The 23,213-nt window shown below is 35.1% G+C and overlaps 1 protein-coding gene across 8 annotated transcripts in view; it reads right to left on the bottom strand.

Moving 5' to 3' along the window:
• Positions 1-23,213, bottom strand: part of gulp1a (GULP PTB domain containing engulfment adaptor 1a) — a 125,835-nt gene that overhangs the window by 47,859 nt on the left and 54,763 nt on the right. For 5 of the 8 annotated variants that reach the window (XM_059032187.1, XM_059032186.1, XM_034003050.3 and 2 more), the window contains 2 exons: positions 22,395-22,469; positions 1,375-1,456 (listed from right to left, as the gene is read on the bottom strand). In XM_059032187.1, the coding sequence (XP_058888170.1) occupies positions 1,375-1,402 (28 nt within the window). In that variant the 5' untranslated portion in view covers positions 1,403-1,456; positions 22,395-22,469. Of the gene's footprint in view, positions 1-1,374; positions 1,457-11,961; positions 12,371-12,554; positions 12,657-22,394; positions 22,470-23,213 lie in introns of those variants that run through there. The other 3 variants (XM_034003068.3, XM_034003077.3, XM_034003085.3) reach the window with 3 other exon arrangements.

The following is a 23,213-nucleotide window of genomic DNA, read 5'->3' as shown; positions in this document are numbered from 1 at the left end:
CTTTGACTAGAATGGAACTGATTGAACACACTTTTTACAGGAGTTTCTTCTACAAATAATAAAGACCAAAAATCTTGTATTCAACTACAGCAATTAAATATAATTTACATTTGCTTTCAAGTCCTAATTTTAAAACGGAACAGAATATACAAATCCACCTTTTTCTTGGGCACTGTGTGGTTTAATGTGACATTTCCAAAATACTACATGTTTGCTGTTGTTTTTGCTACAGTAAAATTGCAGCAGAATAACTTCTGAAAAGCAGCCACAATGGTCTTCCTTTGGGGCTTTGCAGATATAATTAATCTGCAGGGCTACTACTTTGCATTATCTCCCAGCTGCATGTGAGTTTATTAACATTACCTTCATTAATCACATTCAAATTAGAACATAATATAACGGCTGGTCTCTAAGCTTCTATATTCTCTGTTTGTGGGTTTGCAGGACCTTTGTTCATCAATGAAAGTGTTTAATGCTATTATTAGAGGATAGCTCAGTGTCACCACAAAAGCTTTGATGCAGTTAATGTTGGACAAAACAGCCAGTTGTGTGTATACATTTGCTTGTGCAAGCAATAGCTTTAGAATTAGGCAATGATAATTCCATGCAGAAGAACGACCATTATTATGAAGCCACTGTTTAACATTACAAGACACAGATACAGAGATCATAGGTATAACAGATACAGTATACAACTATTTAACTCTGCTACTAAAGCCAACAGTCCTAAACTGAACTGAAGTTTAAAGCATTATCAGAGCACATATTGTAGAGAGGCCCAGAGATGATTCTTTATAGGGGAGATGGTAAGCATGTGTTCTCCCAAATAAAAAAATATATATTTAAAAAATGCATGCTTGTTTATTTTCTGTGTACTGTTCTTTACAATAAAAAATAAGTGCATCTATTTATTAGAATACTAAAATTATCAATCCATGGTGAAAACTTTAAACCATGTTCTGCTCATACAAGCAAAATAGCAAGTCATTGCTTAAAGTGTGACTAATATTATACCTTGCACACAAAACAGCCCTGCCTTAGGTAATTACCATCTATAAGTTCAGAAAGACAGCCAAGAGCAAAACAGGGAAGTCAACATAACTATTAGTAGTGCTTTCCATTAGTGCCTTCAAAGCTCCCCTAAGACTTCTCTGCTTATAGCATCAGGAGTGTATTCATTTATATAGAAGCTTAATGGGAGACAGGTGGTAGAAGTGTGTCATGCTGTGGGGAAACAGTATAGAAAAATCAGCCAAGCAAGAATCTGATCAGAATACATTATTGACTAATGAGTTAAAGTCTTGATAGTTTTGGTATGCCTCAAAAGATCTATTGATTTGTCAGAGAACAAAAAATGAGCAGCTAAATGCTTACCTTTTTTCCAGCTAAAAGCACGATTCATGTTGGAAAAGTGTATGTCTGTGTTGCAAGCTTCTTTGATCTGCAGTAGTTCCACCTAAAGTATGAAAATAAATCATGGGCTTAAAGAATTTTAAACTTTGCCATTGCAAAAAAAAAAACTGAAACATTTCATAATACTCCATGTTCCAAGGTGCTTTTCATCTATATTCTGCATAATTAATCCAGCTCCAAAAAGGTTATGAAATAGTTTGAAAACAATGCCTGCACAAAAAAATGCTATTAAGTTATTTATGACATTATTTATTTAATTTTACTAAAAGTAGGCATTCTCTGTCATAAGAGACATCGTGGGGTCACACAAGATCACAAGTCTGTTGTGCGATGGAATGACCCGTGCCAGCACAGCTTATGGTGTTAAGCCTCTGAAGCAAGTTTGGAGATGGTCAGCAGCAAAAAAGCAACATGTGACAAAAAACAACCTCAGCTTATCTCACAGTACAACCACGCTATGGGAGGAACAGACAGAATGGATCAAAACATCGACAACTACTGGAACATCATCAGATCAAATAAGTGGTGGGGGCCACGGTTTGCTTTCCTGCTAGATGTTGCAGTTCAGTGCATGGCAATGTACAGGCTAGGAACAGCCACTTTGTCTGCTTGAGTTTTTCCTTGTAATTGGTGGACCTCTTGTGTGGACTGAAAACCAAGTTAATTTGCATGAAATGCGATGTTGGGTTGCATCCCAAAAGTTGCTTCAGTGTTTTCCACTTTGAGTAGATAAATACGTGAACATTAGGATCCTGGAAGCTCGGAATGTTCCAAATAGTTCAGAAAATCAGAACAATTTAAGCAATGCCCATTGACCAATACCAGATATTTTTCAGTACTTTTAAAATGAATTTTTTATTTTATAATGTTTGTAAAATGTTTGACATTTCAGATTTGAATCCTCTCAAAGTATTGCAAAAAAGAATCAAAACAGCATAAGAGATGATGGCCAGAATTATCTTGTTGATGAGAGGGACACACAGATAAATACTTGGACTTTATGATCCTGGAAGCTCAGAATGTTCCAAATAGTTCAGAAATTCAGGAACAACTTAACCAATGGCCCATTGACCAATAACTGAAATGTTATAGTACTTTTAAAATGTAGGTTTTATCTTACTATGATGATGGTTTTTTTACATTTGAGATTGTAATCCTCTTGAAGTAGTTAATGGTTTCACAGCATGATTTGAATAAACTAATTACTATCTCATCAGTGTGTGCTTTTTGTACTTATTTCAAGTAGTTTTACACACATTTAGGATCACTTCTAGGTCATGTGACCACTGTATCAAATTCTAAAAGGTAGCTATGGATTAATCTAGACTACCACCATACATATTCCACCGCAATGAATTGATGTCAGGTAAAAACGGTCCATTTTCAGGTCATGTGACTGTCAGAAGTAAAACAAATTACACCACGTTTGGAATCCTTGACCTAAAAAAACATTAAACATAACAGTTCACTGATTTGTCCTTGCACCAGAAACGTTACAGTACTTTTTAAAGCAAAATCAAATGAACTGCTTTCTATTAGAAATTGCAGGTTTCTATGAAGAAAACCATGCTTGGAGCTAGTGCATAGCGTCCCATACATGGGACGGAGCTTTACAATGGGATTTCTGGGAAAGGGAGAGTTATTTTTCAAAAAATATCTTGTTGCTTGCTTCTTAACTCATCGAATGGAGGTCTTATACAAAAAGAATAATCAAAAACAAAAAAAAAGTCATGCATAAAAGGGTTGATGGAAGGTAAATATCACTGGAAATGATGGTATCGCTAAGAAACGCTGGTCAAATGAGCATCTCTGGACTCTGAAGAGCCCAGGGAAATCAATACTGATTTCAAGTATGGGTTGCTTCACAGCATTCTTATTATGAATACAGTGCACACTGCACAGTAAAGACTCCACAGAATCAATATAAGTAAACTTGCATTTTATTTTTCTTTTGGCTAACAAAGGGCTTCAGCTAAGATATTATTAAGTATAAACCAGCTTACTGAAGTTCAGGACAAAAACACAAAAGCAATAGTACTGTATCCACTTCAACAGTTTTGGCAGTACATCTTCCACAAAGGAGGTAACCAATAAACAAAAGATTAGTGTTATATAGAACCCTAATGGGTGAGCACAGACTTTTGCTATGTTTGATATATTTATTTTTTTAAAAGAACAATATTTGGCTTGAACAGCATATTTAACTAACTATTAGATATAGGGCCTCATTTATGAAAGGGCACTAAATTTGGAGTTAGCACACACGTAAAGTAGTTAGCCTAACATGCACGATAAATCTAAATTTAGTGCCCTATTTACTAACAGAGAATGCATTATCTTACGTGCAGTGTTTGGCTAATTTACATATCATACCATGCACTCTACATGTATTGTGAGCGATAATTTAATGTGCACGATAATGTCAGAGACTTACCAGTGACCACCATGATATCAAACACCCTGCAGTCCAGGCATATCTTTTAGTCAGTAGCTTTATGTGAAGGTGGCTTACACCGACAGAAAATGAGCGACCAAAACAGACACAGCACTCAGCAGGGGACAGGCAGAGACAAAAGTAAAGTGAAACTGCACTGCTTACCTTTTAGTTTTAAAATGTATTCCTTGTGTGATGTGAAAAAAAAACACTTGCTTTCTCCTTTAATGCATATACAATAAAAATAATGTTGTGCAATGGCGTATTTCTTTTTGTTCTGCTTACTCAAGAAATATTGATTGATGAGCCTCAATTTTCTTCCTTGTCGGCATTGTCACCCCGCAGAGCAAACCTGTCCTCTGTGTGGGCAATTTAATATAATTCCACATGAGCTTTAGCAGGGCTTTTTTGTGTGTGTAAATTGCAGTTTATGAAATAGGTTGCAGTTAAAGCTGAATGACATAGCTTAAAATAAATAGTTAACTCTAAAAGCAGGGGTGTCAAACATATGTCTTGCGGGGCAATACTTGGCGGCCCGCCTATTAGTTTATAAAATTGCATTGATGTGCTTATCGTTTTGGAATTCTTTTTTAAAACAACCCGCCTCTTTAATATAACATGCATATTCAACATGTGCAGTCTGCATTGTATGAGTGACATTCCCATTAAGCCAATCACAGCTCACAGAGGTAGTAAACTAGCCAATCAAATAGCACACAGGATTCGTTTCCACACACCCACAATTTTGATTAGGATAGCAAAAAAAAGGCTTGTTTAAACTATTTATTTAACTTTGTGTCAAATTTTAAATCAGCAGCAAAAAATTAATTGGAGATGTCACGGAAGAGAAAAGGTGGAAGCGGAACACAGAAGATTCCAAAATCATTAACCAGATGATTATTTTTTCACTGTATAACTTTGATGGCAAGGCAACATGTCTGATTTGCAGTGCAACGGTTGCAGTTATGAAAGATTACACCATACAACATCACTATGACACGCTGCACAAAGCAACGTATTTTGAGTTTACTGGAAATGAAGAAGCTATGGACTCTCAACGAAAGGAAAGGACTTTAACTTCAAGAAGCCATGGAAAGTGCAGAATTACCTTGGAAGAAACTAACTGGTGGGATTACAACAGAGGGTGCACCATGACTGAGCAAAGAGTGGATTGGTTAGCAGAGTGCTGGAAAAAATTAAAGAAAGAAATGCAGAAGTACCCATTTTCTTATACTGGATTCTGCATCAATAGGCATTATGTGGAAAAGTTGCAGAACTAGAACACGTAATGAGCATTGTTATTAAGTGTCCTGACAGAAGTTATTAAAAGGTACATTTAAAAAGTGGTACTGTTTCCTATTTCGCATTTTCGAAGCTTGCAGTATCTTTTATTTTTCAGTGCAGTTAAAAATGTTATATTTTCAAATATAAATTAAATACTGAGACTTAGCATTATATACTGATTTTTTAAAAATTTTTTTACTGTTTGAGATGTCCTATATATATTACATTTATGATTGAGCTTTGTCAGTGTTCTAGGAAAGCTGCTTCTAGTTTTGTGTCATGTAGTATATTGGCCTACATTCAATTATATACTACATATATATATATATATATATATATATATATATATATATATATATATATATATATATATATATATATATATGAATATACTGAATGCATCAAACAAATCCGAGTCAGTAAAAAGAATCAAACTGCACATCACTAGTTTTCAGGCCAGAAAATGAGATTTAAATAACGCTACTATCAGTGGTTAAAGCCTGGTGTCCAAACAAATTAATTATTGCCAGCTTTAATGAGCACAATACAATTATCGCCCTTTAGCAAATACGGTGTGAATAAAGCTCATCTCATTATTCAGAGTGGGGTACATCATTTAAATACATTATCATGCATTACCATTCTAATTACCATAGTATGGCACAATAAAATTAGTGTGCACCATAATATGCCCCACTATTTTGCATGGTAATTAATAAAATTGCAATAGTAAATATGGAAATCATTAACGTGCACAGTAATTGTAATTATCGTGCACCATAAAGTTTAGAGCTCTTTTGTAAATGAGGCCCATAGAGCCCTGAAACAAGCAATACACATAATTCCAGGAAGGAGCTGTATGCATCCTTGGATGACAACAGTGCAACATTAAATTAAGTATTGTATGCCATTTAAGGAAAAATAATGATTCCAGCAAATCAAATATGCAAGTTTCACAGTATTCTGAATATTAATAACCACAATACACCTCCACCCCCCCAAAATAAAATAAAATAAAATAAAATAAAATAAAATAAAACACTGGATGATGATAATGCTTCATGTTTCATACTTCATGTGACAATTTCCTCACATTTCTCATAACAGATTTTATTTCACCAAAATAGTAAAACCTCTGAAACAAATATTTAAAATTTACAAAAGGTGCGTGGGTAACCTTTAAAGAAGTATGACATACACCTTCCCAAATTTAGAGAGCGCAGGGAAGCTCTCCAAGGTTTTTTTTTTGTCTGACGTCTACATAAATTTTGTATAGTCTGCTTGCAAAAGAGATATGCAAACCTAAATCAACAGTGACAGCAGTCATTGTTTCTATTTTATAGAGGCCCAGGCTGCCACTCTGCATATTGCTTAGATTGAAACTGAACAAATACTTGCGGAGCAGAGCAATTTCACTACCACAAATGTTTTCACGTTCACTAGAAATGAAGTATTTTGAAGGTGCTAAAATTGAAGACTGAATTTACAAACTATAATAAAAAACATCTGATCAAATTCTTACCTCCCTATTCAAATCAGTGAAAACTCATTACCATCGCCATATATTTTTTTGGTTCAGCACCCTAGGAATACAGGCATAAGTATCTGTGATAACCTCTTAAATCCCAGCTGAAATGCCTATCATCGTGTCACTAATGAAACTGTTTTGATTTCTTCCCTTTGGTCCAATGTTGACATTGACATTGTACATTTTTTTCATTTGGTGTTTTATATTTATTCTGACAGCTTTAAATCATTACTGTCCCTTCAATGTCTTGTGACTAGGAATTAAATTATCATAGTGTTTAAAAATATATATATATACTTGATCTAGACTCTAGAGCATGTATAATGACTTTATTACATTAGAAGAGAAGAGTAATGTTAACCTAATTCATATCTCATTATTTAAATCCACCAGACATTAACACAAATGACCACACTACAGAAGACATCACAATTTGTAGGATAAATCACTGCTATAGGACAAATGCAGCCAGGAAGCAAAAATAACGCAAATTCATTTTCAAATTAGGCACTTTGGAACATCTTGGAATTAACATTCAATTCTGTCATCACCCTCCAGAACTTTTCTTGAAAGACAACTTGTTTATTACACCTTGTTTACAGCACTGCTTTTTCCATCCCGCTGAAGGACTCATTAAATAATAATAATAATAATAATAATAATAATAATAATAATAATAATAATAATAATAATAATAATAATTTCCCCAATTGACTTATCTCCTAGTAGTCTATTACCGTTTTACTGGTTTTGTGTTTCAAAGCACATACATGTTTTTGTTACTTTTCTTGTTCTTTTCATTAGAACATTTGCAAATATTGTGTAAGTAAATCTTTCGAGGTTGATATACCTTTCTCGTTTCATATTTGCTATTAAGCAGTTCTATTTTCAGTGAGGTGTATATTGTATCTCTGTTCTTCTCTTACTTAGAAATAATAGTTGTGAATGTATTTGATTTATAGAGCTGTTTATTATAACTTGATAGTCAATAGTTTCTAAAAATGGCATATGCATTGTTGTTAATTTAAATCTGTATAGTTGGTTATTTTAAAGACTGAATAAAGCAACAAAGTATTCTAAGATATACACGTTTTTGGTTTTTTTTTTACATCCAGTATATTTTAGTAGTTGTGTTTACAATTGTTTCAACATTGACCACCTAGTACCGGGCAATGTCGTCATTGGCCAGTCAATGTTGTTATTTAGATCTTTATGACTACATTGACCGACAAAATCGGCCAATGCTGTCATTCGTCGTTGTTTTTGGGTCCCGACAACAGTGCCCGGTCATTGACATAATTGGCCGACTTTGGACTTTGCCCTTAACTATATATATATACACTGTGTATATATATATATATATATATATATATATATATATATACACACACACACACTGCTCAAGGTTCTATCTAAGGACGATTGCGAAGAGGCCATAGACAGGGTTCAAAATTAATCAGTGTCAAAGCATAGTCTGTTGACAATGAAAGCAAAGGTCTGCCAGGTAAAATAATCCCTGAATTAATTGATTTCATAAAGAAATGTCCACATTTTACAGCTACTTATTTGAAATATATACTTGTGGTATAAACAGAAAACTGAATGATCGTTGGTGGTATATGGTCGGGGCTTGTGATTGTTGGGGCTTGTGATTTACTGGGACATCCTCCTGTGGTGAATAAAAACCGGACACCACGAACGCTAGGTCAAATTATATATATATATATATATATATTATATATATATATATATATATATATATATATATATATATATATATATATATATTGTAGCGTGCATGGAGGTAGGCAGCAGCAGGGCTGGTAGGTGACAATCACATAATCACACACAGGGACATGAGCCTGATATACGCTCCTTGCAAAGGAGCCGGCTCTTTTGTACAGCGGTATCGGCGCTATGCTTTAGTGCGAGAGGTCCCGGGTTCACGCCCGCCCAGTTTTTTTTTTTTTTTAAATCGTAGTGTTTCATTGCTGTCGTTATCCGTTAGTTGAACTTTATTTGGATGATTGCCTTTACCTTGTTTTAATGCCCCGTTCCTCTCCAGTTTCTCTGAGATAACGTATTCTTATTTTGTTGATCATTAATGAACATTTTTGTATTGTGTTGTCGAGTGACTGAAAAAATGAGACATTTTGTTTTTGATTTGAAAGTGATGGTCTCAGGGAGTCAAATGGGTCAATGTTGCTTTCAAACCTAGGCTTCATAGTTCTCTGAATGGAAACTATTTGTTTTGTCACAGCTGCTCAAACAAAAGTCAATCTAAGAATCCACCAACAGGCTTTAAACGTCTAGACGCTGGAAGTAATGATCTGGTCTGTTGGAGGTGATAACATTGGTGTGCCCTGGGGATCTCTTTTTTTTGGCCTAAAAGTCATTATTTTGGATCTGACTTGTACATGAAAAAAAGCTTGAAATACAGTACACCCTCGCTACAACGCCCTTCATTATAAACAAACCTTCAGCTATAACAAACCTGGCCCTTGGACCCCAAATAAAAAAAACAAAAAAGATCATATAAACACACACTGTCAACATCTAGGTCTGTACGCATAGGATGCCACCTCCGCAGCATGTATACTAGTAGCTCTGCAACACTTTTCTTTATGAAATCTTGCGATGAATACATCACAGCAAGCTCATTATGCAGGCGTACGGTATGTTTATTTTAGGAAAGTTAACGCTTCTTCTGGAAAGGCATTTCTGTACTGGTCAAATTTACTGAAGTTTAGTAGCTCCAGGAACTTACGTTTTTCCAGTGATGAAAATCTACACTGCGTTTGCAATACTATTGTGTCCAACACCTGAACATATGATCTTTTATACTCCTCTTTTTACTGCAGTTTTGTCTACTTCTCTTGGCAGGGATTACAGTGGATTCCTCAATCATTTAATAGTATTTCTCCTTGTCTCCTCTTTTATTCTGTAATAGCTCAGTTGCTTTCTTCATTTCATTTACGCAGTATCCAATGTCTAGAGCCTTTGATTGCAGGATATTAAACAACACATCTGTATGTGCGAATATATCACCAAAAACATCAAGCAGAAACTGGAATTTAGGGTCATCAAAGCTGTGCTGGAAGCCTCTGGCTGATAGAATTGCATTCTGATCCAAGTCTAAGGGGTTTTCAATTATCTGTTCAAATAGTTCAGTCAGTGAATAGTGGCACTGGTTAGCAGTGTTCACAAGACGTGATGTATAGTTCAATCGGGTTGGAGCAGCCCTGGGAAATCGTTTCTGTACAACATCATCCAGTGCCTTTGCTTAGATGATACGGAGAAGAAAGACGCAAGATCATTCAATGTCGAAAATAATATTTTACAATCTTTGATACTTGAGCAAGCTTGCGAAAGGACTAGACTAAGGACTAAGATATGTGCACAGCAATGAATGAAAATGGCGCATGAAAATTAAGCTTTAGCTTTAACTTTGGCCTGCAAACCGTGCAGCTCACCAGCCACCACCGCTGCACCGTCGCATGTCTGTGCCACTAATTTGTTTGCACAGTCCATCTCCTCGACACAAGCAAAGACGTGTTCTGACAGCACAGTTGCCGAACGATCTGCACTGACATCCGTGAAGCCGATAAATCGCTCCTCTACCATATCATCTGATGTCACATATCTCCACACTGTTGACAGTTAGGATGCATTGGATATGTCTGTGGTTTCATCCAGGAGCACTGCAACAAACTTGGCTTCATTCAATTCCTTCTTAATTCCAGCCAATATTACATTACTAACTGCATCAATCAGGTCATTTTGAATTCTGTTTGACATGCCCGAGAAAACTGTAGAATTTTCTATGTGGCTTGCTAATCTGTCATCGTACTTGCTAAGCAGATGGCCAACGCAACATAATTCCCTTGGTGTGCCGAAATGGTAGTTCTTGGCTTCCCAAGTATATTACTATATCAATAAGTCTGTGCAGTACATCCCTATTTCTGACCCTTTCATTCTACTGTAAAATAGCTGTACGCCTTTGCTCGTAAAGTTGCTGTTCAATACAAGTGTTACCAAAGCCTTTCAAATTGAGCCAGCACCTAATGTGCTTCTGAGAGCTCTCACTTCTGTAGACTTGTATGCAAATTATTCAAATCACTGTAACCTTTTGAATTCCACACATTATCACTTCCAAATAAGATGCATGGCCAACAAAACAACTTATTTTGCTTCCCACATCCTGTCAGCCATGTTGTCTTCATATACGAACTCTCCTGAAAATGCCGGATGTAATTTTTACTCAGGCCAGGCAGTGCTGGAGTTGGCCATCCATGCCTAATAATTTAACTTTTCTCTTGGAAATCTCTTCGGGTGAATTAACAGCTCTCCGATAATGCATTCCGTTTCCTGTAATGACACAGCCACCGGCCAATCTATAAAAAAATTAAAAAACGTGCAACGTCAAGGTTGTTAACGTCAAACCAGTACGCATGCTTAGGCTGGCATGCTATTCTCACGCAGCATGACTTGGGCTGTATAATTTGCGGGTTGCTGTGATGTCACTCCAAAGTGATAGACGAGTCATGCAGAGCAAAAGCAGCATGAGGCTGGGGCTGGACCACAAGAACGCGGCTGTGACAAGACTACAGAGAGCAGGATACTGGGACCCGAATCACCCGACCCGATGCTGAGCAAGCGCAGCATGACATGAGAATAATAGCAAAAAGAAAGTCCACAAAATTAAATACACGTTACATACATACATACATACATACATACATACATACATACTATCTCATAGCGTTACCCAATAAGGTATAGTACAGTACAGTACAGTACATGTGCAGCTTATTCTCGGTATGTCCTAAACATAACCAAATTCTTAGTATATCAAATGTGAAATAACATGGGAGCACGGTATTTGTTTGTTTGCTCCACTGTGCTTTGTGTTAACTATATATAAAATTAAGATGGGGACAGAATTTTTTAATCATTGCCTATGGATTCCCAATGGAAGTCAATTGCTTCACATAAATGCTGAATAGTATTGCCTTCTCCCAAAGATGCAGATAAGTAAGTAAGTTACTGGCTAGAATAGCTTCCGAGTACAGTCAATCCCTTTAATATTAGTACCTGTGACATATTTATTGCAGTAATCTCCTATTTAAGTTTTTGTTTTGTTTTTGTCAGTGAATATGCAACCAGTCATCCATAAATTATAGTTTCTTATATTAACATAACCTGTACTTAGTTATACAGATAGATAGACAGGCAGACAGACAGATACATTTAACAGCCCAAATTATATATTTTGCAATCAAGAATGAGAAAGAACCTCTACCTTATAACCAGAGATTGAAAACAGAAAACTCCCTTTGTATCTTCAGCAAGTATCCAGTTAACCAGATGCTTCAGTCCTCCCAAATATTATGAAAAGTCAGTTCTTTCGCAGTTAAGAATTTGAAAGAAAACATCACACTTTTTAAAAACCTCTCCTGTGTTCACTAATTCAAACCATATGTGCCAAGATATTGCGTATTTGACATTCTACAAAAATACACCGCAGTCTGAACCGAACGGTGCATACGGTACAATGCTTCTTTGTTGCTGAAACAGTGTTTTATTTCTCTAAAATCTTTTGGTATGTTGTGTAAAAAGTTCTGCACGTTGGGAGACATCACAAAACAACAACATGTTTATTAGCAAGCCGCATAGCATTCCTTAGCAGGATCAGACTGTTCTGTTAAAACAAGCACATACTTTCAATCTGTCAAACAATGCTAATCCAAACAGACAGCATTCATTAGAACTTTTTTTTTTTTTTTTTTTAAAGTTCATTACATTCATTAACAACTTTCAGAAAAATAAGCAATGACCGTTTTAGTTAACGAGAGAAAGACAGACACAAAGAGAAAATAGTGGAAACCTACTTACTTGCTTTCAAATAGAATGGAATTGTGAGGAGAGGAAGTTGTTGCTGTGCCTAATAGTTTTCAGCTGTGGGACAGATGGGGATATATACAGTATTGTGGTAAAATGCATCATGGGCTTGCTAGCTCCTTAGGAACTGTTCAGTAATCCTACACCTATCCCCGTCTGGGTCTGTAAATTCTTTATCAATGGAAGTATTTAAGTACATTTGTGTGTATTAAGAAAAATTGATTAATTTTTGTATCATTGCAAAGTCTAACATTACAGAAAAAAGCAGAAAGTATGGAAAACATGTAATACGCTGTTCCATTTATTTTCCACCAAAAATTAGAATTATAAAATGTATTTAATATGAATTGCAATAAAAGGGAATTTAAATTAAGATTGAAGAGTAACTCGTACATTATTCAGAATACTGTAATTCTTGCTATTTTGCATTTTTTACATCTGATTAACTGCTTACATTTCAAACAGTGGATACTGGCAGTCCTGTGGTATTATGTACTTCTGTAACCCGGCACTGTTCTGGGCCTCTTCTATTGCTGCAAAGACCTTACGAAGGACTACGTGTTACATTTTGATAGGAATTTAGGGAAAAACTGTAAGAAACTATCTATATTATTTAGAAACAAAATGTTACAGTATAAACAGATGCTCTTTTCAATGCTTTCCAACATGTGGTTCATCTTTTTCATGCAATTAAGACCTTTGGGACTAGGTGGTACAGTAATTTTCACAGTGCTTCCTGCATAATCTTCTCTGCTTCTTGGTTTCTATATACTGTACTCCCCCCTCCCCTTCCAACTGAGCACTAAGAAAGCAACCCTACAAACTTTTCAATGAGCTCTCAGACATACTTTCCACATTCATTCAGTTAAGATACCACAATTATTGCACTGTGTTGTACCCTATACAACTGACAGTTATTTGTCACAGCTTATAGCATATACGTTCTGGGCAAAACTGTCTACTGAATTCACTACTGTAAATCTCACTTGCCAGTGGTCGAGACCTGGTTGACTGAGTCCTCTCTCAGCTGCTCTACCTGGGGGTAGTGGCCTTATATATATATATATATATATATATATATATATATATATATATATATATATATATATATAAACTTTAAATAGAAATTGTTTTCAAGGCTACTGGCTACTTCAGTCATAGTGTTATACTCTACTTTATATGACTAAAAACATTTCATCTGTGCATTTTCGTGATCAAACTCCAAATTGATTTTATTTTTTGGCAGTTTAGAGACAGTGTATCCACACTTCTTGAATCAAATGTTAAGTTCCCCAAGTCTGTTGTATCAATCGTATAAAGTACATCTCACAATAGTGGTTTGCTAACTCCTCTGAGTACAGTTCACAAACCCATTTATTTATATTTTTGAAGCTCCATAGGTCTATTTAAGGCCCACACTTCACCTGCAAGTATCAAAGGAAAGTTAAAGTAGGCTTTGTTCGACTAAATCACCAGAGTAGAATTTTTTTGCTGAATTTTCTAATCTCACTGAGAACATAATCTCTAGGTTTCTTATCATGCTATCTTGTTCTCTTCCATGTGAAAGACTCCAGAGATTTTTACAGTTCCATCACGATGCCGGCTATGTAGACTAAAAGGTCAGACCGGCAATGGCTAAGTAAATACTGTGCTGCACTGTACCCTGGATTTGCAAATCAGCATCAAAAAGGGGATATCTGGTTTTGAAAGACAGAATGCTATGTTTTGCTTTTTTTTTTTTTAAATCCCCTAATTTCTGACCACTATATGATCACCATCCCTATAATGTCAAATTTGTAACCAATTTATCTGGGTAAATGTATCCAACTTTATTATACTCCAGCTGTTCCATATCACCAACTAATTAAATGTTGATCTAAAAGCAGCCATTTCCAGCCAGCAGGAACTTTACACAAGAGCAAGTGCACACATGAGAGCCACAGATGTCTGCAGTGCAGTTAGACACTGTCCATCACAACATCACATAATGGTAGTACAAGCAACACATTACTTTAAAATGCATTATGCCAATGAAACATTATTAAAATCGTTTGGAAGACATTGAAAAATAGTTGTCATTGAATTTTAGTATTTCAGCACTAGTGAGGCACACATTCTTACCATTACAAGATAGCCTCAAATATTCTTAGCCTAAAAAGGAGAAAAAACAACTAGTAAAACAACTGCTAAAAAATGAAAATCACAATTAGCAATTATAATAAAAAATAAAAGAAAGAAAATAAATCGTTAATCTACCTCATTAATATTTCTAAAGCAAAACACTAAGGCCATGCAAGCAAAAAAGTTGTCTTAAAGTATGATGCTGGGGATGCATTTACTGGTAGAAAAAGCCAAGTAATTCAATAGGTCAAGAAGTGGCTTTTAATGCAATGTACCATTTCAAACCACCAATTAAACCAGAACATTTGTTATCTACCCCTTCCATTGAGCTTCTCATTGACTGTTCAGTGCTGATATACATGAAGTCACAGTAATCTAAAATGATTGCACTTCTACCTATGTAAAAATGTTCTCTTTATCAGCTGGCATACAGGGGCACGGTGCTATCTATTAATTGCAATGCACAGTGCTATTCTGTCCTGATAACACACTGCAGAGTGTAAGACCGAGGTAAAACAAGAAACCAAATCAAGTAGACAGATGTTTTAGGCAATGATTATAGTCTACAAACTGTATTTTTCCTCTCGGCATGCCCTTTTGAAAGCAATGGCCAGCAGCACAGGTCAGGGTTGTTGTGAGCAGTTTTTCAACATGCTTTAGAGACATATTGATGTCAGGCTGGTTAAGGAAATAAGTTAAATTAAAAAAAAAAATTCCTCTAAAGTAAAATCCTAAATGAACAGATTGTTGTATAGACAACAGATTGTTTTATAAAATTGTGAACCTTTGTATGCATCTGCAGTGTATCTAGTAAGCATTTGTTTTAACCCCAAAAGTGATACCAGTATGAGTCCCGAACATCAAAATCTCTTCCCACATTCAAAAGGGCATTACATACCATTTATTTAATCATATCTTGATGTAATTTAATCATATCTTGATGTAACTATCACTGTCACTGTTATCTGCTGTATTATTGAATTGTATTTTGTCACACTTGTACTTACTTGAACCAAGTCATTGTATTTATCTTGCTCTTATTGTATTACTTGTACTGTAACACTTGAAATGTATTTGCTTACGATTGTAAGTCGCCCTGGATAAGGGCGTCTGCTAAGAAATAAATAAAGAAATAAATAAATAAATAAATAAATAAATAAATAATAATAATAATAATAATAATAATAATAATAATAATAATAATAATAATAATACTACCATCAACTCATATTAACCTAAATAATAACCTAAAGGAGTAATTGTGGGAAAGAGTTTTTTGTTAGTTCTACTTTTTTTATATATGGACATTATGACAGCTCTGTTAGCCTTCTAACTAAATCGTAAAAATAAAGGCACTTCAGAAACATCAAACATGAACAGAAAGGAATTTAGAGATAACTTACTGATTGGACTTAAAATATTAGAATGAATTGCCTGCACAGTCGGCAATAGTGAGGATTGTATCAGGAACAGTACAGTTAAATGTTGGTATAGATTTTAAAAGTGGAGAAGCTTGTTGTTTTGTGCTTTACTGGTTCCGACAGATTTTAGTTCATCTTGCCAGGCATGATCCGAGTTGGGGAATTGGCAATCGTTATTATTTAGATGTTTTTACAGGGCTTTCTTGTTTTGTTTGGCAATAATAGAGCATCGGCAATCAAATTCTTTCTCTATACAGTCATTCACATCAGGTAACTTGAAGAGCCCCTTGGAGAAAATGAACAGCCGTGCTTCAAACTAAACCTTAAACTGTTAAGAACTAGGACTTGGTCCGCAAATGTTTGTGCTGCAGCAAACATGCGATTTATACAGAATCAAAGTTTCAGAACTTTTTAAAATGAGCTTCATAGCACCAAAAGTAGTACCAAACGTTTATCCTGTAAATCATAAAATGTACTACACGTTTACAAACTGACTAAAATACTTCACATAGCATACTATTTACTGAACAGTGACAGACTATTTCAAATCAAACATATAAACACATTATTTAGGGGAAAAAAGAAAAACATTTCAGTGAAAAAACCTACAGAAGAACCAATTTAAAGGGTTAGAAACAAAACATTACTGCTCAACTGGAAAATCTCAAACAGCTTTTTTGTATATGTTTTACATGTTAGGAGAATTACATAGTTGGTCGAGCCTTTTTTGCAGTATCCTCTGATGTAGCCTGCAAAATCAAAAAATGTATTTGGAATTTCTTTTTTTAAACTGTCAGGCTTTGAAGCCATTTACTCAACACACGATTGAGCATTAACAACAGATTACATAACAGTTCACTGGCAGAACAGAATGATCCAGCCACATGGAGCTCAACGCAGTTCAAGTTTGCCTATTTAAAAAAGAATTACTTGATAAACATAACATCACTCCATAGATCTGCAGGAAAGCTATAAACAACCAGTCAGCATTTTCAGCACTACTTAAAACGTCATCCACAGTTTCTCTTTTGCTTATGAAGGTGTTTCTTGTTGTATTATAATTATCACCTTACACTGAGTTTGCTTTTATATGTGTTTTTGAAATAAGTTTCAAATAAATCAATGCCATAGTTCAATAGGAATTCAAATAGGTACAAGAACAAAAATATTTCAGTCCAGTTTAAAAAAAAAAAAAAGATGATAAAATTATTGAATGGCTTCAGTTTCATTGGTTCAGGTTTCCAAATCACAACAGGAAATACACAATTATTTTGATTGCGATCAATAAGGCTGCAAAGAATGGGGGCAAGTACTAATTCCATCTTCAGAAAAAAAACGATTTCACTGGCAGCAGATTACTGATGATAAGAGAAGGAAGTAACGTTAGCAAAAAAACAAACTGCCTGCTTTTGAATTACAAATGGACCAGTTTGGATATTAACCGAGATAAAAACTGCACTGTCATTTATAATATAGATGCCATAAAACTGTGTGACATCTGCAACACAGTATTTGTGAAATGAAAAAGGTCATGTTTAAATTACATCATCAATGAATCTGAAGTGTTTCAAGTTACACATATAGATGAATACCATTCACACTCCTGAATACAAATACACAGGGATTATCTGATAATCACCAAATCAAGTGAAACAGTACTTTTGTACAATCTGCTAGTGCTGCAAGCAGGGCATAGTAAATACAGTCCTCTAAGAAATGTACTCAGAGAGGCGCCAAGTATGGTAAAATACTTTAATTTCTTAAAGTTCCAGTTTTTATGTAACTAATAATATTACCTAGTTATATGAAAAGGTCCAAAATGTTCCTTCACTATCCAGGGAATTAAAAATAGTTCTCAAATCTAAGGTGAGTCACATATTCAAAAATCAAATCACTATAAAAATCACACTTTCAAGATCATTCACATTAAAAATGTTTATAAAACACTGTCCATAGTGGCCCAGGGCTAACTATTATACAGCACAGGGGTCTGAGTTGCTGCTGTAACAAGGCCTTTACCAATACTTTGTTACCCAGCAACATAATTCAATGCTCAGCAAAGTAACTGCTATATGAATACTTGGGGTTCAAGTCATTGCAAGAGAAATGTCATAATGTACACTAAAGTACAGTCAGCACTCGGATATCCGTTACCCAGATACATGTCAGTCGCGTTTTACCGTCCTTGTATTAAGAATAAAATCAACCCCCATTTTATATATATATATATATATATATATATATATATACACACATATAAAAGAAATGAATGCACTTTCCCGTCACACACGATCTCTGACTGTCACCAGTTTTCTGTTACAAAGCCTATCTCTTCAGTGTTGCAATTGACTTGCTTAACCGTCACAGCCTGCATTTTTCTCTTTTCTCTGTTACACAGCGCTTCTTCCAAAAACAAAACGAATGAGACAAGGCACGGTAATGTAAAGGTTCATCATTAAACAGTTTTAGATACTGTGATTTTTTTTTTTTCTTATTTTTTTTTTTTTTTTATGAACTGTGACATTAGGGCCTTATCGAGCACTACATTACGCAATTTTGAATACTGACTTTGGATATTATTAATTCTGGAAACGTGTTTTTTTTTTTTTTTTTTTTTTTTAATCTTTTGCTAAATTGCATTTTACGTTTTAAGCAGTTCTGTGCATGGGCAACATTTTGATTTAATTGTGCTGTTGGGTCATTAACGGTGAATTTTACATACTGCTACAATACATAGCGGATTTAAAAGTATGTGCTGTATTACAGTCCACGTGTCGCCTCTTTTGGCAAGTGATAATTTTCAGAATCCTATCTTTCTGAATTAAAATACTACTTCTTGAAAATATAGTACTGTTCCAACAAAACCAACTACAGTACATCTACATGGAGGCCTACTTATTTTAAAACACAGCCCTTTCAGCGATGTATTTTTGACATTGTATCTTTTTTGTGTTCCCTGAAAAAACTGACAAGTTTTTGTCTTTTACTGCCGTGTTAGTCCTCAAAATCATGCACTAACAAATTTCAGTGGAAGAATCAACGTATCCCTGGACAGTTCCTCAAACTCAAGTCAAATTTTTTCTTTCCATACGAAATATATGTGTGTGTGTGTGTGTGTGTGTGTGTGTGTGCGTGTGTGTGTGTGTGGTAGGGGGTTGTTTGGGTGGGAGGGGGCAGGTTACAACGTGCTCACCTACGTACACGTCAAATCAGATGAAATAATCAGATGTGTCACACTCGTTCAACCGTCACTGAAGTCAACATTTTATAGGGTTGCATATGTGAATGCTGACTGTACAATAAAATATATATGCTAATAATTTTAAAAGTGGCAAATGGAACTCTCATCATGCTGCCTAACTTATTTCATTCTGTTTTGGTGTTACACAACATTATGTATGATATATTGGTTAATTAATGTGACGGTATAATATATATATATATATATATATATATATATATATATATATATATATATATATATATATATATACATGCTAGTAAAGGAAAAATGTGTGAACGCCTATGTCTGTTGGGAAATGTGCTCTGGAGGTCAAAACATAACATAGCCGCCCTGCTACTGGCAAAGTGCCTCAGTAACTAGTTTGTAATCAAATCAATAACATACTTAATAAAACAGGGAAGAAAATGTCAGAAGACTCAAAGGCCTTCAGTCATTCAGAGTGACCAATCCTGTTTGAACCCAGACACATTTATGATGCAACTGAATGAACCTAGGTAGTAAAAACTTCCAACAGGCAGTAATGGAAAGGACTGAAACATTATTCCTCATGTGGCTATCACATGCTATGCCATTTGCCATGATATACAGACGTGCTCAAATTTGTTGGTACCCTTACAACTCATTGAAATAATGCTTCATTCCTCCTGAAAAGTGATGAAATTAAAAGTTATTTTATCATGTATACTTGCATGCCTTTGGTATGTCACAGAATAAAGCAAAGAAGCTGTGAAAAGAGATGAATTATTGCTTATTCTACAAAGATATTCTAAAATGGCCTGGACACATTTGTTGGTACCCCTTAGAAAAGATCATAAATAATTGGATTATAGTGATATTTCAAACTAATTAGTTTCTTTAATTAGTATCACACATGTCTCCAATCTTGTAATCAGTCATTCAGCCTATTTAAATGGAGAAAAGTAGTCACTGTGCTGTTTGGTATCATTGTGTGCACCATACTGAACATGGACCAGAGAAAGCAAAGGAGAGAGTTGTCTGAGGAGATTAGAAAGAAAATAATAAACAAGCATGGTAAAGGTAAAGGCTACAAGACCATCTCCAAGCAGCCTGATGTTCCTGTGACAACAGTTGCAAATATTATTAAGAAGTTTAAGGTCCATGGAACTGTAGCCAACCTCCCTGGGCGCGGCCGCAAGAGGAAAATCGACCCCAGATTGAACAGAAGGATAGTGCGAATGGTAGAAAAAGAACCAAGGATAACTGCCAAAGAGATACAAGCTGAAATCCAAGGTGAAGGTACGTCAGTTTCTGAGCGCACCATCCGTCACTTTTTGAGCGAAAGTGGGCTCCATGGAAGAAGACCCAGGAGGACTCCACTTTTGACAGAAAACGTTTGATTGCAGTGATTGCCTCTAAAGGTTGTGCAACAAAATATTAGGTTAGCGGTCCCATCATTTTTGTCCATGCCATTTTCATTTGTTTTATTATTTACAATATTATGTTGAATAAAAAATCAAAAGCAAAGTCTGATTTCTATTAAATATGGAATAAACAATGGTGGATGCCAATTACTTTTGTCAGTTTCAAGTTATTTCAGAGAAAATTGTGCATTCTTCGTTTTTTGTGGAGGGGTACCAACAAATTTGAGCACGTCTGTATATATTTCTATCAAATTCTAGAACTGGAATTCTAGTGCACAAAAAGGGAATATTTATGGAATCATTATATTATGGAGGTTTCATTGTGTAGGCTACATAATGACTGGTCAGTATTTTGCAACACTGCGTCCATTGCTTGATTCTATAAAGTTGCTAGTCCCATGGTAAAGATCAAGATTTAGCACTTATGCAATATGCAATTAGGAAAATGTACCCTTAAAATGAGGCTTTTATATAAACTAATAGTACACTAGCTATGAAATGATGTGTAGATCTCAGTTAAACTAGTATGATTATCAAGTAAACAAGCCAGTTTAGGGGAAAGCCTGCATGCAATTAAGATATATATTTGTTATGCGCTGCAAAACATAACATTTAAGAATTCTTAAAAGCAATCAATCAATTGATGGTTCACGCAATTACACTATCTGCAATGACCTTTTATAAAGCACTGTTTTATTACATGGTGATGTAATTAACCTTAGAAGAATGTTAATGTTTCATATGCATTTATTTTGTAATACCACACTCCTTCACGCCAATGCACTGTTACCAGGGGCCAATAAGTCCCATGAAACCCCTTCTCTGCTGTAATTTAGGCAAAATGAAGCCCCTAACTCTTGAGCCATTCTTCTATATGGAAGTGTTTTGTTTTGGGGTTTGTTTAGCTGATGGGGTAGCTATACTGAACAAAGCTGGTGTAACAAATATGTTGTTTTTTTTTTGCTCAAGTTTTGACTTTGACATTTTACTTTCGGTTTCAGCCTAGATATGCAAAAAAGACACATTATCAGGTTGCACATGTCGGTTAAGAGTATTATCGTTGTGAAGACAGAAGCGGCAATAATAATGATCCTCTGAAAAGATTGCTGTCAGAGTGAGAGGTATAAAAGTTCAAAATAAGTTAGGGTGTGGCTGAAAGTTCTTGCTACATTTATAACTGATTATAATTAAACAACGTATACTCTGATAGCATGAGGTTATGCAATTTGGCTTCTTGTAAGAACTATGTATGCTAAGTTTCTCCATTTGTTTTGATGTATGGAGCGAGCTCTCTGTGGACATAGAAAATTATTGAGAGAAAGAGCTAGGCCAATGGAGGTTGAGCCCTTCTCTGACAATCAAGTGATTCAGTTTTGTGGAAGATCGAAATTTTATTTCACACAACCAAGACATCTCATAGGGCTTGCCATCTTGGCCAGGTGGGTAACCAGGATGCTGACATTAGACTGCATGGGTTTAATGGGAATCACCCAAAAAGCAGAAGAGGAACAATACCTGAAATACATCAATATTCAACCTCACCATTAATAAGTCAAAAATTACACTACCTTATTTTAATGCCATTTACTCAAAAAACTGACTTCGTTAGGAACTGTATCATTTTCTTTCACTTAAACTACTAAATCAGGCAGGAATTTCTACCTACCTGGGTGCAAGTGGAATTCTGGTCAGTGGAAGGACTCCAGGTGTCTTCCACCAAATAATTTTAAAACCACGGCATCTGTGGACAAGATGATGAACATTATGTTATTCGCATCTAAGGATTATTACAAAGCCAAAATAGAGTACTAGCAAGCTATTTTCTATTTTTATTTTAAATAAATTTGCACATCAGTCCCTCCCGCTACTCCCCCCTTCTTCCAAGACTGCAACGTATTCCAGCAATTTGCAAGGCACAGGGAGATCTGGTTTAGGGTCTGCCCTACATTGAATAGTTGAGCATATCATTTATATAAAAATAAATAAATAAATAAATAAAAGCTTCAACAATGTTTTACCTGGATCCCTGAAAATAGGGAAGATGATTAGCTTAATAAAAAAAATGAATTATTCAAAAATGTATGAATTACTTTTTTTTATTATTATCAGGGAGTCCCTCACCCACACAACCCCATCCTAATCCTGTTAACATAATCAGAGTGCTCTGTCTAACAAAGAAACATTCATGGAAGCATTTGGTTTGTGCCCACCAAAGGGCTCTTTCACCATACTGTGTTACCCAGCAACATAATTCAATGCTCAGCAATCATCCTGAATTCTGTTTTAAGTTAGTTTGTATGTTTATATTTTCTTCATTATTTTGTTTAACTAGAAGTTCAAGGAAAGCATTCTATTTTGATGCTGTTTTGATGGCAAAGGGTGGTCACACCAAATATGGATTTGATGTAGATTTTATTTCTGTTCACTCACTTTGCATTTTGTTAATTGATAAATATAAACTATTAACAGGTCTATTTTTGAAAGC

This window comes from Acipenser ruthenus, chromosome 10, assembly GCF_902713425.1.
Source record: "Acipenser ruthenus chromosome 10, fAciRut3.2 maternal haplotype, whole genome shotgun sequence".
Taxonomy (NCBI): Eukaryota; Metazoa; Chordata; class Actinopteri; order Acipenseriformes; family Acipenseridae; genus Acipenser; species Acipenser ruthenus.
Note: the sequence above shows the minus strand (reverse complement) of the source record. Positions and strands in the feature narration are given on the sequence as shown.